Source organism: Lynx canadensis, chromosome X (assembly GCF_007474595.2).
Source record: "Lynx canadensis isolate LIC74 chromosome X, mLynCan4.pri.v2, whole genome shotgun sequence".
Classification (NCBI taxonomy): domain Eukaryota; kingdom Metazoa; phylum Chordata; class Mammalia; order Carnivora; family Felidae; genus Lynx; species Lynx canadensis.
This window is the reverse complement of record NC_044321.2, coordinates 33150057-33177381: the sequence shown is the minus strand read 5'-3', so window position 1 is coordinate 33177381 and position 27325 is coordinate 33150057. Positions and strand designations below refer to the sequence as shown.

Genomic DNA, 27325 nt, shown 5'->3' with positions numbered 1-27325 from the left:
TTCAGTATCCTTACTAAGTAATAGGTCTCTTTAGATTTTCTATTTCTTCATGATTCAATCGTAGAAGGTTGTATGACTCTAGGAATTTATCCATCTCTTCTAGGTTGTCAAGATTCTCGATGTGTAATTATTCAGAGTAGCCTCTTATTATCCTTTGTATATCTGTGTTATCAGTTGTAATGTTTCCTCTTTGATTTCTCATTTTGAGTCCTCTTTTTTTCTTTGTGAGTCTAGCTAACGGTTTGCGAATTTTATCTTCAAGGAACCAACTCTTATATTCATTGATCTTTTGTATTGGCTTTTTAGTCTCTATTTCATTTCTTTTCTTCTAATTTTGGGCTTTTCCTTTTTCTAGATCCTACAGGTGTAAAGTTAGGTTGTTTTATTGAGCATTTTCTTGCTTCTTGAGATAGGCATTTATCACTCTGGACTTCTCTGAGAGGACTGCTTTTAGCTGCATCACATAGTTTCTGGTACATTGTATTTCCATTTTCATTTGTCTCAGGGTATTTTTTCAGATTGCTCTTTTTTTTTTTTTTTTTTTTTTTTTTTTTTTTTTTTTTTTTTTCAACGTTTATTTATTTTGGGGACAGAGAGAGACAGAGCATGAACGGGCGAGGGGCAGAGAGAGAGGGAGACACAGAATCGGAAACAGGCTCCAGGCTCCGAGCCATCAGCCCAGAGCCCGACGCGGGGCTCGAACTCACGGACCGCGAGATCGTGACCTGGCTGAAGTCGGACGCTTAACCGACTGCGCCACCCAGGCGCCCCTCAGATTGCTCTTTTGACTTGCTGACCATTGCTTGTTCAGTGGCCGACTGTTTAATCTTCAATATTTGTGAATTTTCCAGTTCTTATAATTGATTTCTAGTTTCATACCACTGTGGTCTGAAAAAATATTTGATACGATTTCAGTCTTCTTAAATGCATTAAATGTTTTATGGCCTAACATATGATCTATCCTGCAGAATGTTCCATGTGTCCTTGAGAAGAATGTATTCAGTTGCTTTTGAATGGAATGTTCTATATATATCTGTTAAGTCCATCTGATCTAACATGTAGTTTAAGGCCAGTGGCTCCTTATTAATTTTCTCTCTGGATGATCTATGCATTGTTGTAAGTGGAGTATTAAAGTGTCCTATTACCAGGGGCACCTGGGTGGCTCAGTTGGTTGAGCATCTAACTTTGGCTCAGGTCATCATCTCATGGTTGGTGGGTTCGAGCCCCGTGTCAGGCTCTTTGCTGACAGCTCAGAGCCTGGAGCCTGCTTTGGATTCGGTGTCTCCTTCTTTCTCTCTCTGCCCCTCCCCTGCTTGTGTGCTTGCTCGCTCTCTCAAAAATAAATAAAAAATCCTTAAAAATTTTAAAAACAAGTGTCCTATTATTGTACTGCTGTTTCTCTCTTCAGGTGTGTTAACATTTGGTTTATATATTTAGTTGCTTCTATGTTGTGTCCATAAAGGTTCACAAATGTTATATCCTTTTGTTGGATTGATCCCTTTATCATTGTGTTCACTGTATGATACCCTTCTTTGTCTCTTATTAGAGTCTTTGTTTTAAAGTCGGTTTTGTCTGATGTAACTATAGTTACCCCAGCTCTCTTTTGGTTACCATTTGTAAGGAGTATGTTTTCTTAACCGTTTACTTTCAGTCTGTGTGTGTCCTTACATCTGAAGCGAGTGTCTTATAGGAAGCATATATATGAGTCTTGGTTGTTTTTTCTTTTTTAAAAAAATTTTTAATGTTTGTCTTTGAGAGAGCGAGCAAGCATGAGTGGGGTAGGGGCAGAGAGAGAGGAGACACAGAATCCGAAGCAGGCTCCAGGCTCTGGACTATCAGCACAGAGCCTGACACGGGGCTTGAACTCACGAACTGTGAGATCATGACCTGAGCCAAAATTGGACACTTAACCAACTTAGCCACCCAGACACCCCTTGTTTTTTTATATATACATACATTCAGCTACTTTATGTCTTCTGATGGGAGAATTGTTTTTGTTTTTTTTAATGTTTATTTTTGAGAGTGAGAGAGACAGAGTGTGAGCAGGGGAGGAGCAGAGAGGGAGACACAGACTCTGAAGCAGGCTCCAGGCTCTGAGCTGTCAGCACAGAGCCTCACACGGGGCTTGAACTCACAAACCGTGAGATCATGACCTGAGCCGAAGTCAGATGCTCAACTGACTGAGCCACACAGGTGCCCCTGATGGGAGAATTTAATACATTTACCTTGAAAGTCGTTATTGACAGATATGTACTTATTGTCATTTTCTTAATTTATGGCTATGTTTTTAAAAATATTTTTAAAGAGAGAGGAGAGCATGAGCTGGGAGGGGCAGAGAGAGAGAGATGGAGACAGAGGATCTGACGCAGGCTCTGCACTGTCAGCATAGAGCTGGATGTGGAGTTCAAACTCACACACCATGATGAGATCATGACCTGAGCCAAAGCTGGACGCTTAATCAACTGAGCCACCCAAGCGCCCAAATTTCTGGCTATTTTGTACTACCTGGGTTTCCTTACTTCATCTCTCGCTCTTTTATTTGTAGTTTGATGACTTTAGTAGTATGCTTAGATTCCTTTCTCATTATGTTTCTTTAAAAAAAATTTTTTTTTAACCTTTATTTATTCTTCAAACAGAGAGAGACAGAGCATGAACCAGGGAGGGTCAGGGAGAGGGAGACACAGAATCTGAAACAGGCTCCAGGCTCTGAGCTGTCCACACAGAGCCCGACGTGGGGCTTGAACTCACGGACTGCGAGATCACGACCTGAGCCGAAGTGGGCCGCTTAACCGACTGAGCCACCCAGGCGCCCCTCATTATATTATGTTTCTACCATAGGTTTTTGCTTTGTGGCTACCATGAGGCTTACACATAACTTTTAAGAGTCTATTTTAAGGCGATTAGACCTTAAGTTTGAATCCATTCTAAAGCTCTGCATTTCTTCTCTCTTTCCTTCATTTTATGTTTTTGATGTCATAATGCACATCTTTTTATCTTATGTATCCCTTAACTAATTATTGTAGTTAAAGTTATTTTTAGTACTCTTAACTTTGATACTAGCTTTATGTGATCAATCCACTACCTCTACTATATGTTTATTTTTACCAGTGAGTCTTTTATATGTTTTTTTTTTGTTATGAATTAGTGCCCTTTCATTTCAACTCAAAGAAGTCCCCTTTAATAGTTTTTTTTAAGGCCAGTTTAGTGATGATGAGCTCTTTAACTTTTGTTCATCTGTAAAAATCTTTATCTCTCTTTAAATTCTGCATGAAAACTTTTACTGGGTAGAGTATTCTTGGTTGGAAGTTTTTTTTTTTTTCCTTCAGCACTTGGAATGTGTTTTGCCACTCCCTCTGTCCTGAAAAGTTTCTGCTGAAAAATCTGAAGGGGGCTCTTGGGGACTCCCTTGCACTTAACAAGATGTTTTTCTTTTGCTGCCTTAAGAGTCTCTCCTTGACTTTAACATTTGAATTTTTAATTATGCTGTGTCTTGATATGTGGGTCTCTTTGGGTTTCTCTTAGACTCTCTGTGCTTCCTATATCTGGATAGTTGTCTGCTTCCTTACTTGGGTTAGAGAAGTTGTTAGCCATTAGTTCATCAATAAGTTTTCTGCCCCTTTCTGTTTCTCTTCTCACTTCCAGGACTCCTTCAAGGTGAATGTTTCTCCAATTGACGTCCCACAAGTGAGTTAAGCTATCTTCACTATTTCCATTCGTTTTTGTTTTTATTGCTGTAATTGTGTCCCACTGCTTTGTGTGTGAGCTCCCTGATCCTTCTGCATCTAGTCTGTTATTGAACCACTCTGATGTGTCTTTTGGTTCATTTAGCGTATTCTTTAGCACTTCTCTAATTTTGTATTCTATTTTTTAGCTGTGGGTTGAAGTTCTCACTGTGTTCATTCATTCTTCTCCCACGTTCAGTAAGCACCTTTATGACTATTACTTTGAACTGCTTATAAGGTAAATTACATATCTCCATCATTTCATTGAGTGTTTTAAATTTAATTTACTCCTTGAGAATCCACTGTATGCCAATGTCACATTCTCTTTTCTCTGGATCTTTTTCCCCTAGTTATAGTTACATATAATTGACCTACATCCTTGTATGAGTTTAAGATGTACAGCAAAATCGTTTGACTTACATATATTGTGAAATGACCACCACAGTAAGTTTAGTTAGCCTCCATCAGCTCATGAATAAAAAAATGGAGGGTTGGGTGAGTGGCTCAGTCAGTAGAGCATCCCGACTCTTGATTTCAGCTCAGGTCATGATCCCAGGGATGTGGAATGGACCCCTGCGTCAGGGTATGTGGTGATCGTGGAGCCTGCTTGAGATTCTCATTCTCTCTCTCTCTCTCTCTCTCCCTCCCTCCCTCTCTCTCCCCCCACCCTTCTCCCCCCTCCCCTGCTCATGCATGCTCACTCTCTCAGTATAAATTAAATAAATATATAATAGAATGGAAAGCAAAAAAAGAAAAAATTTTTCCTTGTGATTTGAATGCTTAGGTTTTACTCTCAACAGCTTTATTATATATCGTACAGCAAGTGCTAACTATACTTATCATGTTGCAGGTTACATTTCTAGCATGTATTTATCTTGTAACTGGAAATTTCCACCTTTTGACCACGTTTCTCCAATTCCCCCTCCCCCCAACTCTCACCCCTGATAACCACAAATTTGAATTTGATAATAGATTTTTCTATCAGTTTTCTTTTTTCTCTTTCTTTCTTTCTTTCTTTCTTTCTTTTTTTCTTTTTTGCATTTCACATAGAAATCAGATTGTACAGTATTTGTCTTTCTCTATTTTATCTAGGACAATGCCCTAGATTATTCAGGGTCCATTTGTGGTGTTGCAAATGGGAAGGTTTCATTCTTTTTGGCCGAATAATCTTTCATTGTCTGTGTATCTCCCATTTTGTTTATCCATTCATCCACCAGTGGACATTGAGGTTGTTTCTGTATCTTGGCTACTGTGAATAATTCTGCACTGAACACCTTTCGAGTTAGTGTTTTTGTTTTCTTTGGATAAATATCTAGAAGTAGAATTGCTGTATCATATGGAGGTTCTATTTTTAATTTGGGGGGTAATCTCCATACTATTTTCCATGGTGACTGCACCAATTTATATTCCCAACAGTGCACAAGGATTCTCTTTTCTTCACATCATACCAGGATTTGTTATGGCATTCTAACAGGAGTGAGGATATCTCATTATGGTTTGGATTTGAATTTCCCTGATAATTACTGATGTTGAGCACCTTTTCATGTACTTTTTGACCTTTCGTGTGTCTTTTTTGTAGAAATTTCTATTCAAATATTTCCCATTTTTGATGAGATTGTGGGCTTTTTGACTTGTTTTGGTTTGGTTTTGCTACTGAGTAGTAGGAGTTCTTTATATATGTTGGATTGTAACCCCTTAGGTATATGGCTTACAAATATTTTTCCCAATCTGTAGGTTGTCTTTTCCTTTTTAATTGTTTCTATTGCTGTGCAGAAGCTTTTTAGTCTGACGCAGTCCTACTTGTTTTTTATTCTGTTGCTTGTGCTTTAAGTGCATATCCAAAAAGTCAATGCCAAGATCCATGTCAAGGAGCCTTTTCCTTAATTTTCCTTCTAGGAATTTCATGGTTTCAGGTCTTATGTTTAAGTCTTTAATCCATGCCAAGTTAATTTTTGCAAGTGGTATAAGATAAGGGTCTAATTTCATTCTTTTACATATGAATATTCAAGTTTTCCCCAGCACCATTTATTGATGAGACTGTCTTTTCTCCATTGAGTATTCTTGCATCCCTTATCAAATATTAGTTGACTGTATATACTTGGGTTTACTTCTGGGCACTTGAGTCTGTTTCATTGATCTACATGTCTGTTTTTATTTTTTTTTTTTTTAATTTTTTAAGGTTTATTTATTTTTGGGGGAGAGAGAGAGAGAGAGAGAGAATGAGCAGGGGAGAGGCAGAGAGAGAAGGAGACACAGAATCCAAAGCAGGCACCAGGCCATGAGCCATCAGCACACAGCCTGATGCAGGGCTCAAACCCAGGAGCTGTGAGATCATGACCTGAGCTGAAGTCAGACACCCAACTGACTGAGCCACCCAGGTGCCCCTACATGCCTGTTTTTATAGCAGAACCATCCTGTTTTGATTCTGCAGCTGCTTTGTAATATAGCTTGAAATCAAGAAGTGTTAATACTTCCCACTTTGTTCCTCTTTCTCAGGATTGCTTTGGATATTTGGGGTCTTTTGTGATTCTATAGAAGTTTTAGGATTTTTTTTCTACTTCTGTTAAAACAATGCCATTGCAATTTTGATAGTGATTGCATTGAATCTATAGATGGCTTTTGGTAGTATGCACATTTAAACGTTTAATTGTGTTTTATTTCTTTCATCATTGCGTTGATGAAAATAAGTTCTGAGTAGAGATCTTTTACCTCCTTGGTTATTTATTCCTATGTGTTTTACTGTTTTTGATGCTATTGTAAATGGGGTTGTTTTAGTTCTTTTTCAGATAATTCATTGTTAGTTTATGGAAATGCTGCTAATTTTCTAAGTTAATTTTCTATATTGTAACTTTATTGATTACATTGATTATATCTAACATTTTTCTGGTGGAATCTTTAGGATTTCTTATATATAAAGTCATGTCACCTTCAAACAGAGAAAAATTTACTTCCTTTCCAATTCTGATGCCTTTTCTTTCTTTCTATTGCCTGATAGCTCTAGTAAGTTCTTCCAGTACCAGTTGAATAGGAGTAGTGAGAACAGGCACCTTTGTTTTCTTTGTTATCAGGAAAAAAGCTTTCAACATTTAACCATTTGGTATGAAATCAGATTTGGGCTTTATTATGTTGTGGTACATTCATTCTATACCTAATTTGTTAAGAGTTTTTATCATGAGCAGATGTTAAATTTTATCCAGTCATTTTTCTGCATCTATTGACTTTCTTCTTTTCATCTGATGTATTACATTGGTTGATTCACATAAGTTGAAAATTCTTGCATCTCAGGAATAAATCCCACTTGATCTTTGTTGAATTCTTACCTTGTTCATGCATTGCTGTCCTAATTATGCTTCCAATGTGCTGCTTAATTTAGTTTGATAATATTTTATTGAAAATTTTTGCATTTGTATTCATCAGGGATGTTGGTCTGTAGTTTTCTGGTAGTATCTTTTTCTAGCTTTGGTATCAGAGTAATGGTGGCCTAATAAAATGAAATTGGAAGTATTCCTTCCTTTTCAGTTTTTTGGAAGAGTCTGAGAAGGATTGGTTTTAATTCTTCTTTAAAGCTTCACCCGTGAAGCCATCATGTCCTGGGCATTCTTGTAGTTCACTACACTTTCAGAAAATTATTCTGAATTCTCTGACAGTTCATAGATTTCCATATCCTTAGGATCAGTTATTAGAGTTTTATTAGTTCCCTTTGGTGGTGTCCTTTATTGGTTTCCTTCGGTGGTTCTTCACAATCCTTGATTTCTTATGTTGGGATCTATACATTTAAGTAAGTGTTCTCTTCCAGACTTTGCAGGTTCACTGTGGCTGAGACCATTCCTTAGCAATAAGCCCAGTTTTGGTTTTTTGGACATGTCTGCTGATAATGTCCTTGGGCAGGTGGGGCCTGTTGTTAGGGTCTATTTTGGGGCAAGGCAACTGTTCGAGTTCTAGGGTCAGTGGTTGGGGGTGGGGTGTGTGCGCCACTGCTGAGAATATTGGGAAAAGTCTGCTGGCTTGGTTCCCTGTCCAAGTGAAGCTGTAGGATGGACTTCACCATTGCTTGGAATCCCTGGTCAGGCTTATTAGTTAGGACCAGATACTATACTCGGCAGTAGTGGGGGACTATGAGTTATCTTCGCTGTTCTGGTGGGGCAACAGGACAGAACCCAGGGCTTGCACAGCTCACTGTGGACCTGAATCAGAAAAGAGTGTGCACTGAATATCGCAGTCAGGTGAGGCTACCAGTTTTGCTCTGTAGACAGGGAAAGCCATGGGCAGCGCTCTCTGTTCAAGTGCCACTCTAAGCAGGGTTGTTAACTAGGCTATGCAGCATCCCTTAAGCTGCGGTAAGGTTCCCTGGTTGGGCAGTCTGAAGACTGTATTCAGCAATAAGTGGGGCTACCAATCAGTGGGCTATGCACTAGTTTCCCTGCTTGGGTACAGTGGGAACAGCAGCTCTGCGGCCACTAATGCTCTTTATTTTTGGTCTTGACTCAAGCCGACGCAAGCTTCAAGCTCCATGGCTGAACAGGGCTACTGTGTGTGTTCTGGGGACAATCGGCTCTTACCATCCACCTCCCAGCTCTGGAGTTGCTGGGTTATGTAGTGTCCTGGCATTCTTACCAATCTTCCCTATTAGACGGGGGTAGAAGCCATACTCCATAGCTGGTGGGGCCATGACTCATGCTCCTGCCTGGGCAAGACTAGGAGGGTTCACTTATGGCAACTCCCAAAGTTTCCCAAACAGGCTTTCTGTTCAGGAGTGGCTGTGAGCCTTCATCCATAGTGAGTGGGGCAAGGAGTTCCCCTGCCTGGGCATAGCAAAGAAAACCAAGAGAGAGAAAGAGGGGGGGGGGGCGCACGTGAGAGCGCAAAGACGGTGTGTACTGGCCTGTGTTCTAGAGCATCCCTTTAGGGCTCTAGATGTGTGCCAAACCTGAATCTACCCCTTCAGCCAAAGATCCCAGACAGATGGGCTTCTTTCATAGAAATCCTGGGGTTGTACTTCAGTCTACTGTCCGTGAAGTGCCCTGGGGGTGATAACCTGCCAAGAACTGTCTGATTGTCACAGTTCCCTAGGACCCAGGAATGTAAGCCTTCCCAGCCACCAGAGCCAGGCCATCAAGGGGCATCCTGTGAGTAGCAGCGATAAAAACCAGGGCACCAACATGAGAACTGGGGCACTGCATACTTACAGAGCTCTACTCCAAGAGATGCTGTCACTCTGGAATGTGGGAGAGGGAGAGCGTGAAGAGACAGGGCCTGCCCTCCAAGTTCTCTGGAAAGGTTGACAGTCTGCCCTTAGAGGTATATTTATTTGGAAGCCCACCCTTCAGGCTGCAGCTATGATCATAAACGCACAGGCCTCTTCCACAGAATGACTGAGCTCCTGGATCTGTTACCTCTTGCTGTGCCCTGGGGGTGCTGGCTGTTTAAGAACCCTCTCTCCTTTGGCTCTGGTCCTGTGGGACTGCTAGTGCGAGCCTCACTAGACACCACAGCTGGGTGTTATAGAGGTTTGCCCCGGCAGCAGCCATAAAAGTCAGGTTACCAGACAAGGGAATAAGCTCCTTTCCGGAAGATCCCAGTGAGGTGGAATGAGGCAGAGGGAGAGCACAAAGATTGCACCCACTAGTGTCCATTCCCTGAGAGTCCCTCTCTAGGGCCTCCGATGTAGGCCCTTAGATGCCAAACCAGAAGCCTGCCCTTTAGGCCAAACCTCCTGGACAAGCAGTTGGTTCTTTTTCTCAGAAAGGCAACAGGTGTCTTTCAGTCTGCCATCTGTCCTGTGCTGTAGGAGGTGTGGTTCATCAGTAACCATCTCTCCAATTGTTATGGTTCCTTGGGACCCAGGAATGCAAGCCCCCACCCCTTACCCTCCACCTCTAGAATCCAGTGATCCAAGGGTGTCCTATGAGAAGCAGACATAAAAATCAGGTCACTAGATGTAAAAACTAGGGCACCAGATGAAGATTGAAACCTTTTATTACTGTGTGTTTTCTTTCTGTGTTTGGGCATGAGGAGTTTAGGGCAAGGGCATGGATGGTGGGGGGAGCAAGGCAGATAAGGGGACTCTGGAAGTATTCTTCTCTCCTTGAAAATACAAATAAGAATCCTCTGGGGCTGGTTTTGGATACTTCCTGGGATGTTAGGCTCATGCAAATTCACACCCCACCTGGAAATACGCAGATTGCCATCTTGCTTACATTTTCAAAATCTTATGGCCAAGCCATTTCTGAATGATTTCTCTAGGAGAGTATTTATAGGTTTTGTAACCACTAGTTGAACCACCATTTCTCACCTGTTTTCAAGACCATTGGAGTAGGCAAATCAACTTCCCAAAACAGAGCGGTGCTGGTTCTGTCAGTCTGTAGTTTGACATGGGAGTCTCTTTCTTGAGTTTGCTCATGCCTTTCCTGTTGGGTTTTTTTTCCAGCAAGCACAGTGTGGCCTGGATCTTCGACACATCACCGTGGTCGAGCTGGTAGGTGTGTTCCCGACCCTCATCGGCAGGATAGGAGCAAAGATTATGCCTCCAGCCCTAGCTCTGCAGCTCAGGTAGGCGGAAGTTCTCTCCTTAAATTGTATCCCCTATGAAGGTACTTTTTTTAGATCAGGTTCCCTGATTTCTTGCTATTTGGTATTGATTCCAAGTAACCTTCAGTGTTTAATTGCTTTTAGTCTGAGAGCTCTATAACCATGCTAATTGGCATAGTGCTGCTTGTCCAAATATATCATGCCATGGGTAATTTCCAGTGTTCTCTTCTTGTCCCTTTTAACCAGGTGTCTTTGTATGGTTTTTCTTTCTGCTTAGGGGGTGGGGGGGGTGGGATGGAAAGGGAAGAGCCTGAAAAAACGGACCTATGCAATCCTTTGTGTTATTAGGAAAGCAGGCATCCAATTAACCTTTCCAGGCTTCTTCTCTTTTCCCTCCATGCTTCCAGGCACTTGCCCATACCCCCATTTTAACAGCTAGATTTTATTTTGGTAATACTTACAAAGCTAGAATCATGGTGCCCAGGCTCTGTGTAATGGTGTGTTACAAAAAGCAGAATTCAACAGCCGAAAGGTAATTTCAGAACAGTCTCCAATTTTTACTTGCATCTCTTGACCACTCTGAAAAGGATAATTGGGCTAAAGAAAACCCAAAATCTTGCTTCCTCACCCATCCTTTTTCTCACAACGCAAGGGAGGGTGCTTTGTTTATAGTCTATAATCGCTGCTCTTTACATTCAGGGTCCCAGGCTGATGGTGGCTCCACCATCTTGTAGCATCATTTGGAACACATGACTTCCGGGTTTCCGCAAAGGGGGAGGAGAGTAAAAACGAACCTCACCACTCTTTCACGCTTCATGTTGGAAGCCTGAAATTGCTCTCGCCAAGTCCATTGGCCAAAACTCGTCACGTGATTGCAACCCAACTTCAAAGCAGGCTGGGAAACGCAGTCTTTCTGTGTTCCCAGGAAGAAGAAAATGAAAGAGGACTCGATGAGCCCCATCACAGATGTTCAAAGAGGTTCACAGAAATTCCTTGAGAAATTATATGCTAGAACTATGCCCTTAGCCAGTGATATTATAGATTGACACAATACATTGTTTAATTTGCGTATTTTCCATCTGCCTTTTGACCCCCACCCCATCTCTGATTTATACTTCTTCACCCAAAAAGAGTGCCCCATCCATACCATACCAAGGTAAAAAACTCAGAGGGTGAGGGATGCAAAAAGAAATGAGGATAACTGAATTATTTTTAGTTGGCTGAAAGAAGGAGAAGGCTGGGTATACTCACAAGCATAAATGTGTGTGTGTGTATATGTGTGTGTGTGTGTGTGTGTGTGTGTATATATATATATGTATATACATACATATATATATATACATATATATATATATACATATGTATATATATATATATATATATATACATATATATATATATATATATGTATATATATATGATGTCTGGCTACATTCAGTAGCACCTCTCTAGAGTGTAACACTTTGAGGTCAGTACCAGATCTCCACAACAGTGCCCGGCACCATGTTGGGGGTAAGTGGAGGCAATGACTCTAAACTGAAACAGGTTTACTATTTCCAGGAGCAAGAGTGGCCTCTAAGAGTGTATTTACAGTTATATTTCAAGTTGAAAACAGCACAACTCGAGATTATGTCGACATCTGAAAAATTCCCAAAGTAGGTGTTTGAAGCTGTTGGTAATTTAGAACTACCTGTCCGTACCCTGTGTTAAAGATTTTTTTAAAAAACTTGTCACAGAGTTTGCAACATGTTTCTCTTTGGATTGCAGATCTATAGAGAGGGAATCTTGATAAAATATTTATGTGATGTGATTTTAAACTATTGCAATTTGAATAAAAGAAAACTCTGATTCAAGAAAAAAACTCTTATCATTCAGGTTATATATGTTGGGGCTACTCGAGACCCCTTCAGGCTGAGGATGATTTGAGCAACAAAGAAGTTACATACATGAATTACACAGTGGTTCTCAAACTTTAACCTGCCCTAGGATCCCCCGGAGCACTGTTATAACATAGAACGCGGGGCCCCAGCCCCAGAGCGTGTGATTCAGTATAGGATGGGGCCTGAGAATTTGCATTTCTAGCAAGTTCCTGCTCCTGTTCCCCTGTTGTTGAAGCTGCTCGTCTGAGGATCACACTGTGAGAACGACTGGCCTAGCATTTTACCAAAGGCTTCACACAGCTTTGAAATGGAAATTTTGCAAAGCAGCCTGTAAAAGGAGGGTCAGTCATTATTGTGTAGCCAGAAGATAGTCCGGGTCAATGTCACACAGAGATGATCCATCACATGCATTGTCTAAGGGATTCAGTGTCAGGCTACATGTCCCCTTTATCAGACCTATCGGTGAGGAATAAGGGAGTTCACAGATGGATGTTTTATCTTCTTCCCTTTGAATTCCACCCCAGAGTCTAGTGCAGATGAAAAGAGCCAATTTAGGCAAAGAATGGGAAGCGTGAAAGAAAAGGAGAGGCAGAATGACTGGAGAATCTAAAAATTCTCCTGTATGGTTAGAATACTATTTTCAAATAGCACTGAGGCCATGATAAAACAATAAAGGGCATCAGCAGTGCCTGGTGTTGTAAAGATACCACCTTCCGGCTTCCTTGCGCTCGTGTTTTTTTTAGAGATGAAGGTACGAGCAAATTCATGTTCCCTAGAGTAACTTTCCAGCAATTGCAAGGGTGACAGGGACCAGGAATTCCATGATTTTTATTTCCATGTTGTTTTTCAGCTAGAATTAACACTATTAAAGTATACAACCTAATGATTCAATATTTGTATATATTGCAAAATGATCATCATGCTAAACTAAGTCTATTTAACATCAGTCACCATACATAGTTACATTTTTTTCCTTATGAAGAGAAACTTTAAGACTTTTAACTACTGTCAAATATGTAATACAGTATTATTAACTATAACCACCATGCTGTATATTAATTAATCCCTATGACTTTTTTTTATCTTTTATGAACTCAGAGACTTTAAATAACTTATTAAACCTTAAGTCAGAGTTTCTTTTTTCCTTCCAAGATTTTTAGATTCAAATTAGTTAACATATAGTGTAGCATTGATTTCAGTAGAACCCAGTGATTCATCACATATACAACACCCAGTGCTCATCCCAACAAGTGCCCTCCTTAATGCCCGTCACCCATGTAGCCCATGGCCCCTGCTCCCTTCCACAAACCCTCATTAAGACCCATGATTTATTTTATATCTATAGGTTTCTACCCTTTGACCCCCTTCACACATTCTACCCACCCCTAACCCCCTGCCCTCTGACAACCAAGAATAAGTTTTTGTATCTATGAGTTTGGGGTTTTTTTGTTGTTGTTATCTGTTGTTTTAGATTCTGCATGTAAGTGACACAATATGGTATTTGTCCTCTGATTTATTTCACTTAGGATAATGTCCATAAGGTTCATCCATATTTTCACAAATGGCAACATTTCATTCTTTTTATGGCTGAATAATATTCGTGTGTATGTGTGTGTGCCATATTTTCTTTATCCATTCATCCATCGATGGACTCTTAGATTGTTTCCATCTCTTGGCTGTTGTAAATAATGCTAAAGATGAGGGTGCATATAGGTTTTCAAGTTAGCTTTTTTTTTAATTTTCTTCAGATAAATACCCAAAAGCGGAATTGATCAATCATATAGCTCTTAATTTTTTGAGGGACATCCATACTGTCTTCCAAAGTGGCTGCACCAATTTACAATGTCACCAACAGTGACCAGTGTTCCCTTTTCTCCATATCTTCACCAATACTTACTTTTTGTATTTCTGATAATAGCCATTCTAACAGGCATGAGGTGATATTTCACTGTAGTTTTGATTTCCATTTCCCTGCTGATTAGTGATGTTGAGCATCTTTTTGTGTGTGTGATGGCCATCCTTATGTCTTCTGTGGAAAAATGTCTATGCAGTTCTTCTGTCCATTTTTAAATTTTGTGTTTGTTGTTTTGGTATTGAGTTGTAGGAGTTCTTTATATGTTTTGGATATTAACCTCTTATCACATGTGAGTAGTTGCAAATATTTTCTCCAATTTAGTAGGTTGTTTTTCATTTTGTTGATAATTTACTTGGCTATACAGAAACTTTTTTATTTGATGTACTCCCACTGGTTTATTTTTGCTGTTGTTACCTTTAATTTTGGTGTCAAATCCAAAAAAATCATCACAGTGATAATAAACTTACTATCTATTCTTCCAGGAGTTTTATAGTTTCAGGTGTTACATTCAAGTCTTTCATCCATTTTTAGTTTATTTTTGTGTACAGTGATTGACGAAATTGTCCCGTCCCCATTGTAAACTCTTGGTTCTTTTGTCATAAATTAATTGACCATATATGTATGGATTTATTTCTGGGCACCCTATTCTGTTCTGTTGATCTATGTGTCTCATTTTATGCCAGTATAATACTGTTTCGATTACCGTAGTTTTGCAACATAGTTTGAAATCAAGGAGCATGATACCTCCTGGTTTGTTATTTCTCAAAATTGTTTTGGCCATTTAGCATCTTTTGTGCTTCTATACAAATTTAAGGTTTTTATATTGTATAATTATATAGTTGGGATTTTGATACGGATTGCATTGAATCTGTAGATTGCTTTGGGTAGCTTGGGCATTTTAACAATATCCCAATTCATGAGCATGGACTATCTTCCCATTTTTGTGTGTCTTCAGTTTCATTCATCAATGTCATATAGATTTCAGTGTTCTGGTTTTTCACCTCAAATTTATTCCTAGGAATTTTATTTTCATGCAATTGTGAAAGTGTTTTCTTAATTTTCTGATATTTCATCATTAGTGTTTGTATCTTGATTTTGTGTCCTGTAGCATTACTTAATTCACTGTTATTCTAACAGTTTTTTTGGTGGAATCTTTAGGATTTTGTATTTCTATATATAATATGTTCTCTGCAAGTAGTGACAGTTTTAATGGATGCCTTTTATTTTTCTTTCCTAATTTCTGTGGGTAGGATTTCTAATACTGTGTTGAAAATAGTGGTAAGAGTGGGCATCCTTGTCTTGTTCCTGATCTTATTAGAAAAACCTTCAGCTTTTCAACATCATGTATGATGCTAGATGTGGGCTTGTCATATATGGCCTGTATTATATTGAGGTATGCTTCCTCTATACATACTTTGTTGTGAGTTTTCATCATAAATGATATTGAATTTTGCAAATGGTTTTTCTGCATCTTTTGATGAGCATATCATTTTTACCACCCATTTTGCAGATGTGGTGAATCACGTTGATTAACATAGGTTGAACCATCCTTGCATCCCTGCAAATAAACATTACTGGATAGGTGAATGATCCATTTGATGTATTAATGAATTCAGCCCTCTGATGTTTTGTTGAGGATTTTTTTCATCTGGTTTTGGTATCAAGGAAATTCTGGCCTCATAAAATTAGCTTGGGAGAGTTCCCTCCTTGTGTATTTTTACGAACAGTTTGAGAAGGACTGTTATTAAATTTGGAATGTTTGGTATAATGCTCCAGTGAAGCTATATGGACATGGTCTTACGTTTGGTGGGAGGTTTTTTGATTATGAGTATCTCCTTACTGAGAAATTGATGTGTTCAGATTTGCTATTTCTTCATGATTTAGTTTGGGAAGGTTATGTGTTTCTAGGGTTTTATATATTTTTCCAGATTATCTAATTTGTTAGTGTATAATTGTTCATACTAGTCTATGATTTTCTGTCTCCTCTTGCATTTCTGTTTGAGCCCCCTTTTCCTTGGTGAGTCTAGCTAAAGGTTTATCAAGATTGTTGGTTTTGGTCAAAAAGCAAGCTCTTCTTTCATCTTCCCTGTCCTTTTAGTCCTTTGTATTTATTTTGACTGTGAACATTATTTAGGGCTTCCCCTGTTCTTTTTCTGGATGAGGTGTAAGGTTAGGTTGTTTATTTCAGATTTTTTTCTTACAAGTTTTAGTATATTTTCATTCGTTCTGTCTCAGGGCATTTTGTTGTTGATAAATGGAATTTTTTTTTTCTAGAGAACAAACTAACACAAAGTATTATATGAAGAAAATAGGGCACTCATCACATGAAACATTCTCTAGAATAGATCACATAGTAGGTCACAAAACAAGCTTCTACGAATTCAAAAAGGTAGTCCTACCATGCATCTTTTGTCACCACAATGCTAGGAAACTAGAAATCAGCCACAAAAAAAAAAAAAATTCTGGAAAGACCACAAATATATGGAGGTTTAATTTACATACTACTAAACAATGAATGCATCAACCAGGAAATTAAAGAAACAAAATATACATGGAAACAAATGAAAACACAATGGTTCAAAACCTTTGGGATGCAGCAAAAGCAGTTCTAAAAGGGAAATGTATAGCAATACAGACCTACATCAATAAGCAAAAAAATCTCAAACAACATAACCTTACACCTAATGGAGCTAGAAAAAGAACAAACAAAACCCCCAAACCAGCAGAAGGAAGGAAATAATAAAGATTAGACCAGAAATAGGTGATATAAAAACTAAACACATCAATGAAACCTGGAGCTGGTTTTTTGAAAAAAATTAAATTGATAAACCTCTAGCCAGACTTATTAAGGAAAAAAGGGAAAGGACTCAAAGAAAATCACAAATGATAAAAGAGAAATAACAACCAACACCATAGAAATACAGTTAGAATATTATGAAAAACTCTATGCCAACAAATTGGACGAACAGGAAGAAATAGAAAACTTGAACAGACGGATTACCAGCAAGGAAGTTGAGTCCATAATCAAATAACTCCCAACAAATAAAAAGTCCAGGGCCACATAGCTTCACAGGTGAATTCTACCAAACATTTATTTTTATTTTTATTTATTTTGGGTGAGTGAGTGAGAGAGAGAATACAAGCAGGGGAGGAGCAGAGAGAGAGAGAGAGAGAGAGAATCCCAAGCAGCCCCACAGTGTCAGTGCAGAGCCCAACTGTGGGGCTCAAACTTCCAAACCATGAGATCATGACCTGAGCTCAAACCAAGAGTCAGATGCTTAACCAGCTGAGCCACAAACATTCATTCATTCATTCATTTCTGTTTATTCTTGAGAGAGAATGGGGGAGGGGCAGAGAGACAGGGAGACACAGAATCTGAAGCAGGCTCCAGGCTCTGAGCTGTCAGCACAGAGCCTGACACAGGGCCCTAACCCATGAGCTGTGGGACCATGACCTGAGTCAAAGTCAGACGCTTAACTGACAGAGCCACCTAGGTGCCCCAGTGAGCCACAGACATTTAAAGAAGAGTTAATACCTATTGTTCTCAAACTATTCCAAAAAAACAGAAAAGGAAGGAAAACTTCCACATTCGTTCTATGAGGCCAGCATTACCCTGATACCTAAACCAGATACACACACCACAAAAAAGATGACTACAGGCCAATATCTCTGATGAACATAGATACAAAAATTCTCAGAATACTAGTAAACCAAATCCAACAATACATTTTAAAAAATCATTCACCACAGTCAAGTGAGATTTAATCCTGGGTTGCAAAGAATGTTCAATATTCGCAATGTGATACATCATATCAATAAGAGAAAGGATAAGAACCATACGATCATTTCAATAGATGTAGAAAAACCATTTGACAAAGTACGATGTCCATTCATGATAAAAACCCTCAACAAGGTAGGTTTAGAAGGAACATACCTCAGTATCGTGAAGGCCATCTGTGAAAACCCCACAGTGAACATCATCCTTAATAGGGAAAAACAAAGCTTTTCCTTAAAGAGCAGGAACGAGACAAGGATGTCCACTCTCACCACTTTTGTTCACCATAGTACTGGAAATCCTAGCCACAGCACAGCCATCATACGACAGAAAGAAATAAAAGACCTCCAAATAGATAAGGAAGAAGTAAAACTTCCACTATTTGCAGATGACATTATACTATATGTTGAAAGCTCTAAAGTCTTTATCAAAAAACTGCTAGAACTGATAAATTCAGTAAAGGCACAGGATACCAAATCAGTGTACAGAAGCCTATTTCTGTACACCAATAATGAAGCAGCAGAAAGAGAAATTAATAAAACTCATTTACAATTGCACCAAAAGCCATAAGACACCTAGGAATAAAGCTAACAAAGGAGGTGTAAGGCCTGTACTCTGAAAACTATAAAACACTGATGAAAGAAATTGAAGAAGACACAAAGAAATGGAAAGACATTCCATGCTCATGGACTGGAAGAACAAATACTGTTAAAATGTCTATATTATCCAAACAATCTACATGTTTCATGCAATCCCTATCAAAATACCACCAGCATTTTTCAGAGCTACAACAAACAATCCTAAAATCCGTATGGAACCACAAAAGACCACAAATAGCCAAAGCAACCTTGAAAAAGAAAAGTAAAGCTGGAGACATCAGAATTCCAGGCTTCAAGATCTATTACAAAGCTGTAGTGATAAAAACAGTATCATACTGGCACAAATATAGACACATAGAACAACGGAACAGAAAGGAACCCACAACTCTGTGGTCCATTAATCATGGACAAAGCAGGAAGGAATATCCAGTGGGAAAAAGTCTCTTCAACAAATGGTGTTGGGAAAACCGGACAGCAACATGCAAAAGAATAAAAGTGGACCACTTTCTTACACCATACACAAAAATAAACCCAAAATGAATTAAAGACTTAAATGAGAGACATGAAACCATAACCATACTAGAGAACACGGGCAGTAACCTCTGACATCAGCCATAGCAACTGCCTTCCACATAGGTCTCCTGAGGCAAGGGAAACAAAAACAAAAATAAACTATTGGGACTTCATTCCAATAAAAGGCTTCTGCACAGCAAAGGAAACAATCAACAAAACTGAAAGGCAACCTATGGAAGGGGAGAAGATATTTGCAAATGACATATCTGATACAGTGTTAGTATCCAAAATATATAAAGAACTTCTACAACTCAACACCCAAAAAACAAATAGTTGAATTTTAAAATGGTCAGAAGACACGAACATTTTTCCAAAAAGACATATAGATGGCCAACAGACACATGAAAAGATGCTCAACATAACTGGTCATCAGGGAAGTACAAATCAAAACTACAATGAGATACCACCCTCACCCCTGTCAGAGTGGCTGAAAATCAACACAAGAAACAACATGAGTTGGTGAGGATGTGGAGAGAGGGGAACCCTCATGCACTGTTGATGGGGATGCAAACTGGTGCCACCACTGTGGAAAACAGGATGGAGGTTCCTCACAAAGTTAAAACTCGAACTACCCTCTGATCCAGCACGTGCACTACTAGGCATTTACCCAAAGGATACATTTTATGTTTTTGATGTCACAACTCTCTTTTTTATCTTGTGTCTCCCTTAACCTATTGTAGTTATTTTTACAACTTTTGTATTTTAACCTTTATACTAGCTTTATGTGATGAATCCACTACCTTTGCTATATATTTCCCTCTACCGATGAAATGTATACTTTCATATGTGGTCTTGTTAGTAACTCGTGCCCATTCTTTTCAGCATAGTCCCTTTACCATTTCTTGTAAGGCTGTTTTAGTGGTGATGAACTCTTGTCTGGAAAACTATCTCCCTCACTTCTGAATAATTTTGTTGAACAGAGTATTCTTGTTTGGAAGCTTTTTTCTTTCAACACTTTGAATGTATCATGCCCCTCCCTTTGGCTTGCAAAGTTTCTTCTGCAAATACATGCTGATAGCCTTATGGGGGTTTCCATGTATGTAACAAGCTTTTCTCTTGTTGCTTTTAGGGTCGTCTCCTTGTCTTTGGCATTTCATTATAATGTGTTTTGGTATAGGTCTCTGGTTTCTTATTTAGAATTCTCCTTGATCTGGATGTCTATTTATTCCTCATGTTGGAGAAGTTTTCAGTCTCTCCCTCTCTCTTCTCCTTCTGGGACCCCTCGCATGTGAATAATGGGACCATGTTATATATGAAAGTCTGCTTGATATTTTTCCATATGTCCTTTAAGCTATCTTCATTGTTTAAAATTCTTTTTTCCTTTTGATTTTCTGAATGGGTAAATTCTTCTTCCCTGTCTTTGAGTCCACTGGTTATTATATCTTCTGCTTCATCTAGTTTGTTGTTGAAGTCCTCTTAAGTATCTTTCAATTCAGTTATTGAATTCTTCAGTTCTGTGATTTCTGTTTGGTACTTTCTTATATATTTTTTAAACTTTTTGAAATTCTCATGATACTAAACCATTCTTTTTCCAAGTTTGGTAAACATTTTTATGATCATTACGTTGAGCTCTTTATCGGATAAATTACTTTTCTCCATTTCATTGTTTATTTTCTGAGGTTTGATCTTACTATTTTGTTCGGAACATATTCTGTTGCGTTAGATGAAACATCCACCTTTCTCACTGTTGAAAGAGTGGTCTCATGTAGGAGATGATCCTTATTGGTCACCCATGCCCTAGCTTTTGGTTGTCTCTCAAACCTTTCTGATCCTCTAAGCAGGCCATTTTATTTTCAATCATTTCCAATATTTGAGAGTGTGTCAATATGTGTCAGTGTATGAAAGATGAGAATCTCAGCACTTACATTCAGGCTCATTGGAAGCCAGACTTTCAATCAGCAGCTGTTAAGTATGCAAATGATAGATGGGTGGATGGATGGATAGATAGTGCTGTGGGACTGTAAAGTGTTAGCTCCACTGGCCACCAGTAGGTGATTGGGAGGTGTTCTCTGGGCATCAGCCACAAAAATTGGGGCCTCAGGCACTGTATAAGCTCTTCTCTGGGACATACTGGTGAGCTGTAGTGAGACAAAGGAAGAGCACAAAGATGGCATCCCTCGGTGTATGTTTCCTGAGAGCCCCTTTGGAGGTTCCTAGATGTGTTCTAAATCTAAAGCCTGCCCCTTAGGATGAAGCTCCAGGATAAGCAAGTGGGGATTTTTCACAGAAAGATGGGGTCTGTTGTAATCTGTCTGCACAGTGCCCCAGAGGTGATAGACTGCCAAGAACTGCCTTCTTGATTGTTAGTCTTGTGGCACCCAGGAGTGCAAGTCCTTTTGGCCACTGAGCCAGGTGATCAAGTGGTATCCTTTGGGTGGCATCTGTGAAAACCATGGTACTAGATATAAAAACAGGGGCACCAGACATATATGAGCTCCCCTGCAATAGATACTAGCACTCTGGAGAGCAGCAGAGGGAGAGTACAAAAATAGCGTCTCCCCTCCAAGGTCTCTGAAAGGTTTACAGTCAGTCCGTAGATGTGTATTTAATTAGAAGCCTTTCCCTCATGCTGTAGCTATGATGATAAGCTAAGAGGCCTCTTTCACAGGAAGATTGAACTCCTGGGTCTGATCTTCTTGCTGTCTCCTGATGGTGGCTGCTGTTTAAGAAGTTTTTCCTGTTGGTTGCTGTCCTATACAGGTGTAAGCAACACTGGCCGAAGAGCCAGATGATGTAGAAGTGTCCCAGCAGCAGCAGCAGCAAGTATTAGGGAGCCAGATAAGGTATAAGCTCCTTTCTTTAACATACTAGTGAGCTGTAGGGAGGCAGACGGAAAGTGTGAAGATCGTGTCCTCCAGCTTGAGTGAAGCAGAGGGGGAGTGTAAAAGATGGTACTCACTGAAAAAGGGATAAAAAGACAAACGGAGACGGAGGGGGACAGAGCAAAGGAGACACACACATAGAGGGAGAGACAGAGAGTAATGAGGAGATGGTTAGCGGGAAAGAGGAAATGGAGAGAGGGAGGTGGGAGTAGAGAGAGGAGAAATGAGCAAAGGAGAAAGACACACAAGGTGACACACAAATAGAGAGATGCAGAAAGAGAGACATTGGCAGACAGAGGGTAGAGGGAGACACAGACCAAGATGGACAGAGAGAGACAAGAACAGAGATGGGAATAAGAGGGATGTAGAGAGAGGTAGAGGGAAGAAGAGACGGGAGAGAAAGGAAGAGAAGGGGAAGCTGGGACAGAGGAAGACTGAGACACACAAAGGGAGAGAGAGAGAGATACAGAGGTAGAAAGACCCACCCACATAGAGAAAGGGTGGCAAAGAGAGAGAGAGGGGTTGGAGAAAAGGAGAAACAGACACACCCAGAGAGACAAAGCAAGAGATGGACACACACACAGAGGAGAGGGAAAGGGAGAGAGAAATGGAAAATGAGAGTGCACGAAGGACAGATGGAGAGAGGATGAGTATGACAGAGACAGTGTGTGTGAGAGCTGGGGAGCAAGAGGTGGATAGAGCTGGAGGGAGGGACAGCATCAGGAACAGATTGGGAGCGAGAGAGCTTGAGTGTGCAAGCCAGGGAGAAAGAAATGGATGGAGAGGGACAGAGGGAGAGAGAAAGGTGGAGAGAGAGTGACCATGCCCACCAGTTATAGAAGGCAGGATGACACAAAGATGGCACCCGCTGGCAAGAGTGTGAAGAAGTAGCCCACGGGCCAAAAATGAAAAAGAGATGACTGCCACTGGCTTTAGCAACACAGAGGTATAGTGTGAAAATGGCACCCACCAGCCTCTGTCCCTGGAGAGTATCCCTCAGGCCCCTGCCCCTCAGTCACACACTTAAAAATTACCAAAGGAGGAGCACCTGGTGGCTAAGTTGGTTAAGTGTCCGACTCCTGATCTCGGTTCAGGTCATGATCTTGCAGTTTGTGAGATTGAGCCCTGCGTCGGGCTGTGTGCCGGCAGCACAGAGCCTGCTTGGGATTCTCTCTCTCCCCTCTCTGCCCCTCCCCTGCTCATGTGTGTGTGCATGCGTGCTGTCTCTCTCAAGGAGCCTCTTCCACCTGATGTCTGGGTGCTTTTCAGATGGCTGCTTTTGGGCTGCACCGTGGGGTGAGTTTGCACATGAGTCCTATAAAAACCATTTCTCAATTTACCACAGACCTACAGGTCTCAGGGGTTTCAGCCCTGTTGGTTTTCAAAACTAGACATTTAGGGGACTCTCTCAGGTGCAGGTCTCAAAAGATAGGGTTCCGCAAGTGGGGTGGGAACACTTTGATCCTCAAGGAGAAGTTCCAGGTTTTCAGTTCCCTCCCGATTTGGGGTCACTGCTAGGTGTGTGAATTTTTTGGTGAGAGTGTGTCTCAGCTTTTACTTCCCCACTTGGATGTGGCTTTGTTCTCATTTCCTGAAATGCTGAGTTGCACTGCTTGGTTTCGGGTTTTTTTTCCCCCAGAGGAAATTGTTCCAGACGAAGTTGTAAATTTGTTGTGTCCATGGGAAGAGGTGGGTTCAGAATCTTCTTCCACTGCCATCTTGAACTGGAACATCCCACATTATCCCACATCCCACTCTAAAGAGTTTTCTACAGTATTCTTCAGGAAGAGCTCGTTCCAATCTGATGACAGGCATTCATGTAACTCCAACACACTGCTGGCACCACCCCTCAACCTGTGGGGTGTCCCGACATCCATCTCCAAGATTTCTGTGGTCTCTTGGCCATGGTGGGACACGTTCTAGTGACTGTTGATAGCCTGCTGATCTGAACACTCATTTCTTCCCATGGTAGTTTTTTCTTTTCCTTTATGCTCTATCAAGGCACAAGGCTCACGTGAGGAATGTGTGTGGTCGCAGATGGTGGCATCATGGGAGATTTCCATCCTAGCCTCAGCACTATAACATCAAATGTTCCAATTCCTCATTGGTTGCCCTTTCCCACCGGTTGCAGCCACAACATTGCTTGGCCTTTTTCTCCCTCCAAACCTATTTTCTTTTCTACTGTTGTTTTCTGGGACCCCTCTGCCATAGGTAATCCCTCTCCCCTCCCCCAGAAAAACACTAAATATTCCTCTTTTGAAGATGCACAGCAGTTTCTCTCTCCATTTTGATTCACTTCATGGTCTACAAACACTCATTAATGCATTTCTCAGTCATCTTAGTACCTCAGGAGACCTGATGGAGATATTTTAATGTCTTTTATTTCTAGTCACTAGCAGTGGATTAGCAGTTTAGCTTCCCACTGAGATAAAATATAAATTGTCCTCATCTTCCCTGAAACTCCCTCTTAAAAGGCAGAAGAAAGCGTAATCAGTTTGGATTTTGAGTAGTGAATATTTTTCCCTTGATCCTTTTGTGTGAGGAAAAGTATTTCACTTTACATACAGATGGCAGTGTGTATTCTACCTTACACAGAATCTCTAGATAACTAAATTAAAAAATAAAATAAGCCCACCCAGTGTCTTCTCAATTTTATCAGTGGGCTCAGTTTACCAGCTTGTTTGCTTTCTCTGACTTCTTTCATCTAAACATGTTTCTGTTGATATAAAAATAACTTACCCAGTATAAATTCTAGTGTGGTAGAGTAGAAAAAAAACATCAGACTTTGAGGTACAAAGAAAGTATAGTTCACCAAATTAATATACCTGGGGTATAGACCACATTTAATCTCCTCTAACTGCAGTCCTGAGCTGGCTACTGAATAAGCCAGAATGGGCCAGAACTACAGTGTTTAGAAACTTATTTCAGTCAGCTTCACCCAGTCCAGGGTTTCTCAACCTCAGTACTATTGATCGTTGGAACTGGATAATTCTTTGTCGGAAGATACTTTCCTGTGGGTTGTAGTATATTAAGCAACATCCCTGGCCTCTACTCACTAGAAGCCACAAGCACCACTCCACTGTGACAACAAAAAATGTGTTCATACATAGCCAAATATTCCCTAAAAGGTCAAATCACTCCTATTAACCATTGACCTAGTTCTAGTATGTACGTGGTTATGCAATCCTAGTCTGTAAATTTCAGTTGACTCCAATTTAAGGCAAAAGAAATGTTAGCATTATTGGACATACCTTGTAGCAGCTATTGGCATAGAGCACCAATGCAGGCCTAGTATCTTCCTGACCACCATAAAGCAATGCTATCTGAGGTGCCTGGGTGGCTCAGGCGGTTAAGCGTCCAACTTTGGCTCAGGTCATGATCTCGCAGGTCATGGGTTTGAGCTCCACGTCAGGCTCTATACTGACAGCTCAGAACCTGTAACCTGTTTCAGATTCTGTGTCTCCCTCTCTCTCTGCCTCTCCCTCACATACTCTCTCAAAAATAAACATTAAAAAATTTAAAGTAGTGCTACCCAACCTTACTTGTGCATACCAGTCATCTAGGCATCTTGCTAATAATGCAGATTCTAATTCAGTAGGGTTGGGGTGGAGCATGGGATTCTCCATTTCTAACAACGTCCCATGTGATGGCTGTCAGTCCAAGCACCATCTTTTGAGTAGCAAGAGTCTTTAGATGGGTAAGTCCTTCATGGTATTAAGCCTTTATGCTGCATACCGTGTCACTATAGGGCGCTGGCTGGTCCAACGGGACCCTTGAGAACCAGGTTTGACAATCTTCTCTTTGCCGTAGGTTGTTGCTGCGAATCCCACTCTATTCCTTCAGTACGGTGCTAGTGGATAAGCATGGCATGGACAAGGAGCGCTATGTCTCCCTGGTGATGCCTGTGGCCCTCTTCAACCTGATTGATACTTTCCCCTTGAGAAAAGAGGAGATGGTCCTGCAGGCTGAAATGGGCCAGACCTGCAACACCTGATGCCATGGCTCTTCTCTTCGCACTTCCTCTTGTCCAACAGAGTGCCATGCACACGGAAAGGCCTTAAAAGTATCCTTGATGTACAGATTTTTATTTGTAATTTTTAAAGTCTATTTTAATATGAGCTTTCTTTGCACTTAAAAATTACCATGATGCTTTTTGTACTTGGAAGTGTACCAAAAAATTATGAATATGATATTTACTCTTTCTCTTTATTCCATCATGGCTGGTTGATTTTATAGAGAAATTAGAAACCACAACCATACACATGCTTTCAATGTGTTATTCAGTGTAACACATAACTTCTATTTTGTTTTTTTTATATAAAACTTATATGAATAAAATATTTTGGAGCAAATTTGTTAAAACTCATTTTGTATTTCAAGCACAAGCCATACTGGCTCAATGTGGTCAGGGGTTTGAGGGCTGGGCTTCTTAGTGGTGCTTCAGGAAGGGAAAACTGAAAACTGTCATTACTTTTGTCAGGAGGTGCTCAACTCAGCTGGGAGAACTGTGCTTTAAGGTGATAGCGTAGCTGATTGAAGCAACAAGCCAAAAATTAAAGAGTTAAGCCCTTAATCACTAGCTGTGATGACATAAACAGGAGGCTAAAACCAGAGGAAGCACCAATTCTGCCCTTTTGTTTTTCCCCAGTGGACCATTGCATCAGTCAAAGGTCAAGTGGATCCGCATCCTATTGGGTCATCACCCTATTGAGGGAAGTCCATGTTCTGGGACCTTCCACTCGAAGATAGCCCTACTATTCCGTGGCCACACCCAAAGCCACAAAAGCTAAACACATGCTTCCCCACCTCCCCAACTCTGCCACCACCTTTTATTCCCGACAGCTTTTTTTATACATGCACTCACCACCTCAGCAGCAAGTCAGCTCCCCCAGGAGAAACCAAAAACTTTTGCTGTAGCACTACTTTCGGGGGGGGGGGGGAAGCCTCCTAACTACTAACCAGTTGAACAATTAGAATCAAAGTAAACAGACGTTCATAAGATGGAGTAGATGGATCCTGAGCTCACCTCATCCCATGGGCACACTGAGGCATCAACTACATGTATATAACTAACTCTGAAAATCACCTGAAGACTGGCACAGCAGATCTTTACAGTTAGTCTTAGACAATATCAAAAAGGGTAAGAGGAGTAGAGATGTGGTTAGGAACCAAACCCGTGGCACAACTAACTGCAAACAAGAGGGACATCACAAACGCGGAGGAGCAAGACAATTAGACCCCACACCAGGCACCCCTGGCACTGGGAACCTGTACTGGGAAGACTAGTGCCCATGTCTGGTTATGAAAACTGTTAGGGCTTAACTCTGGGACAGTCCAAGAGTGATAGGAAACCAAGTTCCTGCCTTAAAAAGCCAACATACTAAAAAAACAGCCCAAGACATAGCACAGAACCAACAGTTTGATAAGTGCCTGGGGTGTACACGAAGGAGATTTATCCACTAATCTTAGAACAAGTTTCAGAGGAGTAGAGATCTGCAAGAGATTCCTCCAGGAACAAAAGTGCTGGTGGGCACCATTTTTCTTGCTCTTCCCCAGGCTAGATAGCCAAAT

General features: G+C 40.5%; 1 protein-coding gene and 1 long non-coding RNA gene across 2 annotated transcripts in view; both read left to right on the top strand.

The window, feature by feature from the left end:
• The window catches only part of SRPX (sushi repeat containing protein X-linked), a 60729-nt gene extending 34629 nt beyond the window's left edge, over nt 1–26100 (top strand). The window contains exons 8-9 of the mRNA XM_030304978.2: nt 10150–10271; nt 25565–26100. Coding sequence (XP_030160838.1) covers nt 10150–10271; nt 25565–25748 — 306 coding nt within the window. The 3' untranslated portion in view covers nt 25749–26100. The remainder of the gene's footprint in view (nt 1–10149; nt 10272–25564) is intronic.
• LOC115506975 lies at nt 14405–17367 on the top strand. Its single transcript, XR_003966524.1, has 3 exons — nt 14405–14692; nt 14771–14778; nt 17358–17367. It is a non-coding gene; the product is annotated as an uncharacterized LOC115506975 (long non-coding RNA).
• Nucleotides 26101–27325: the final 1225 nt, after the last annotated feature.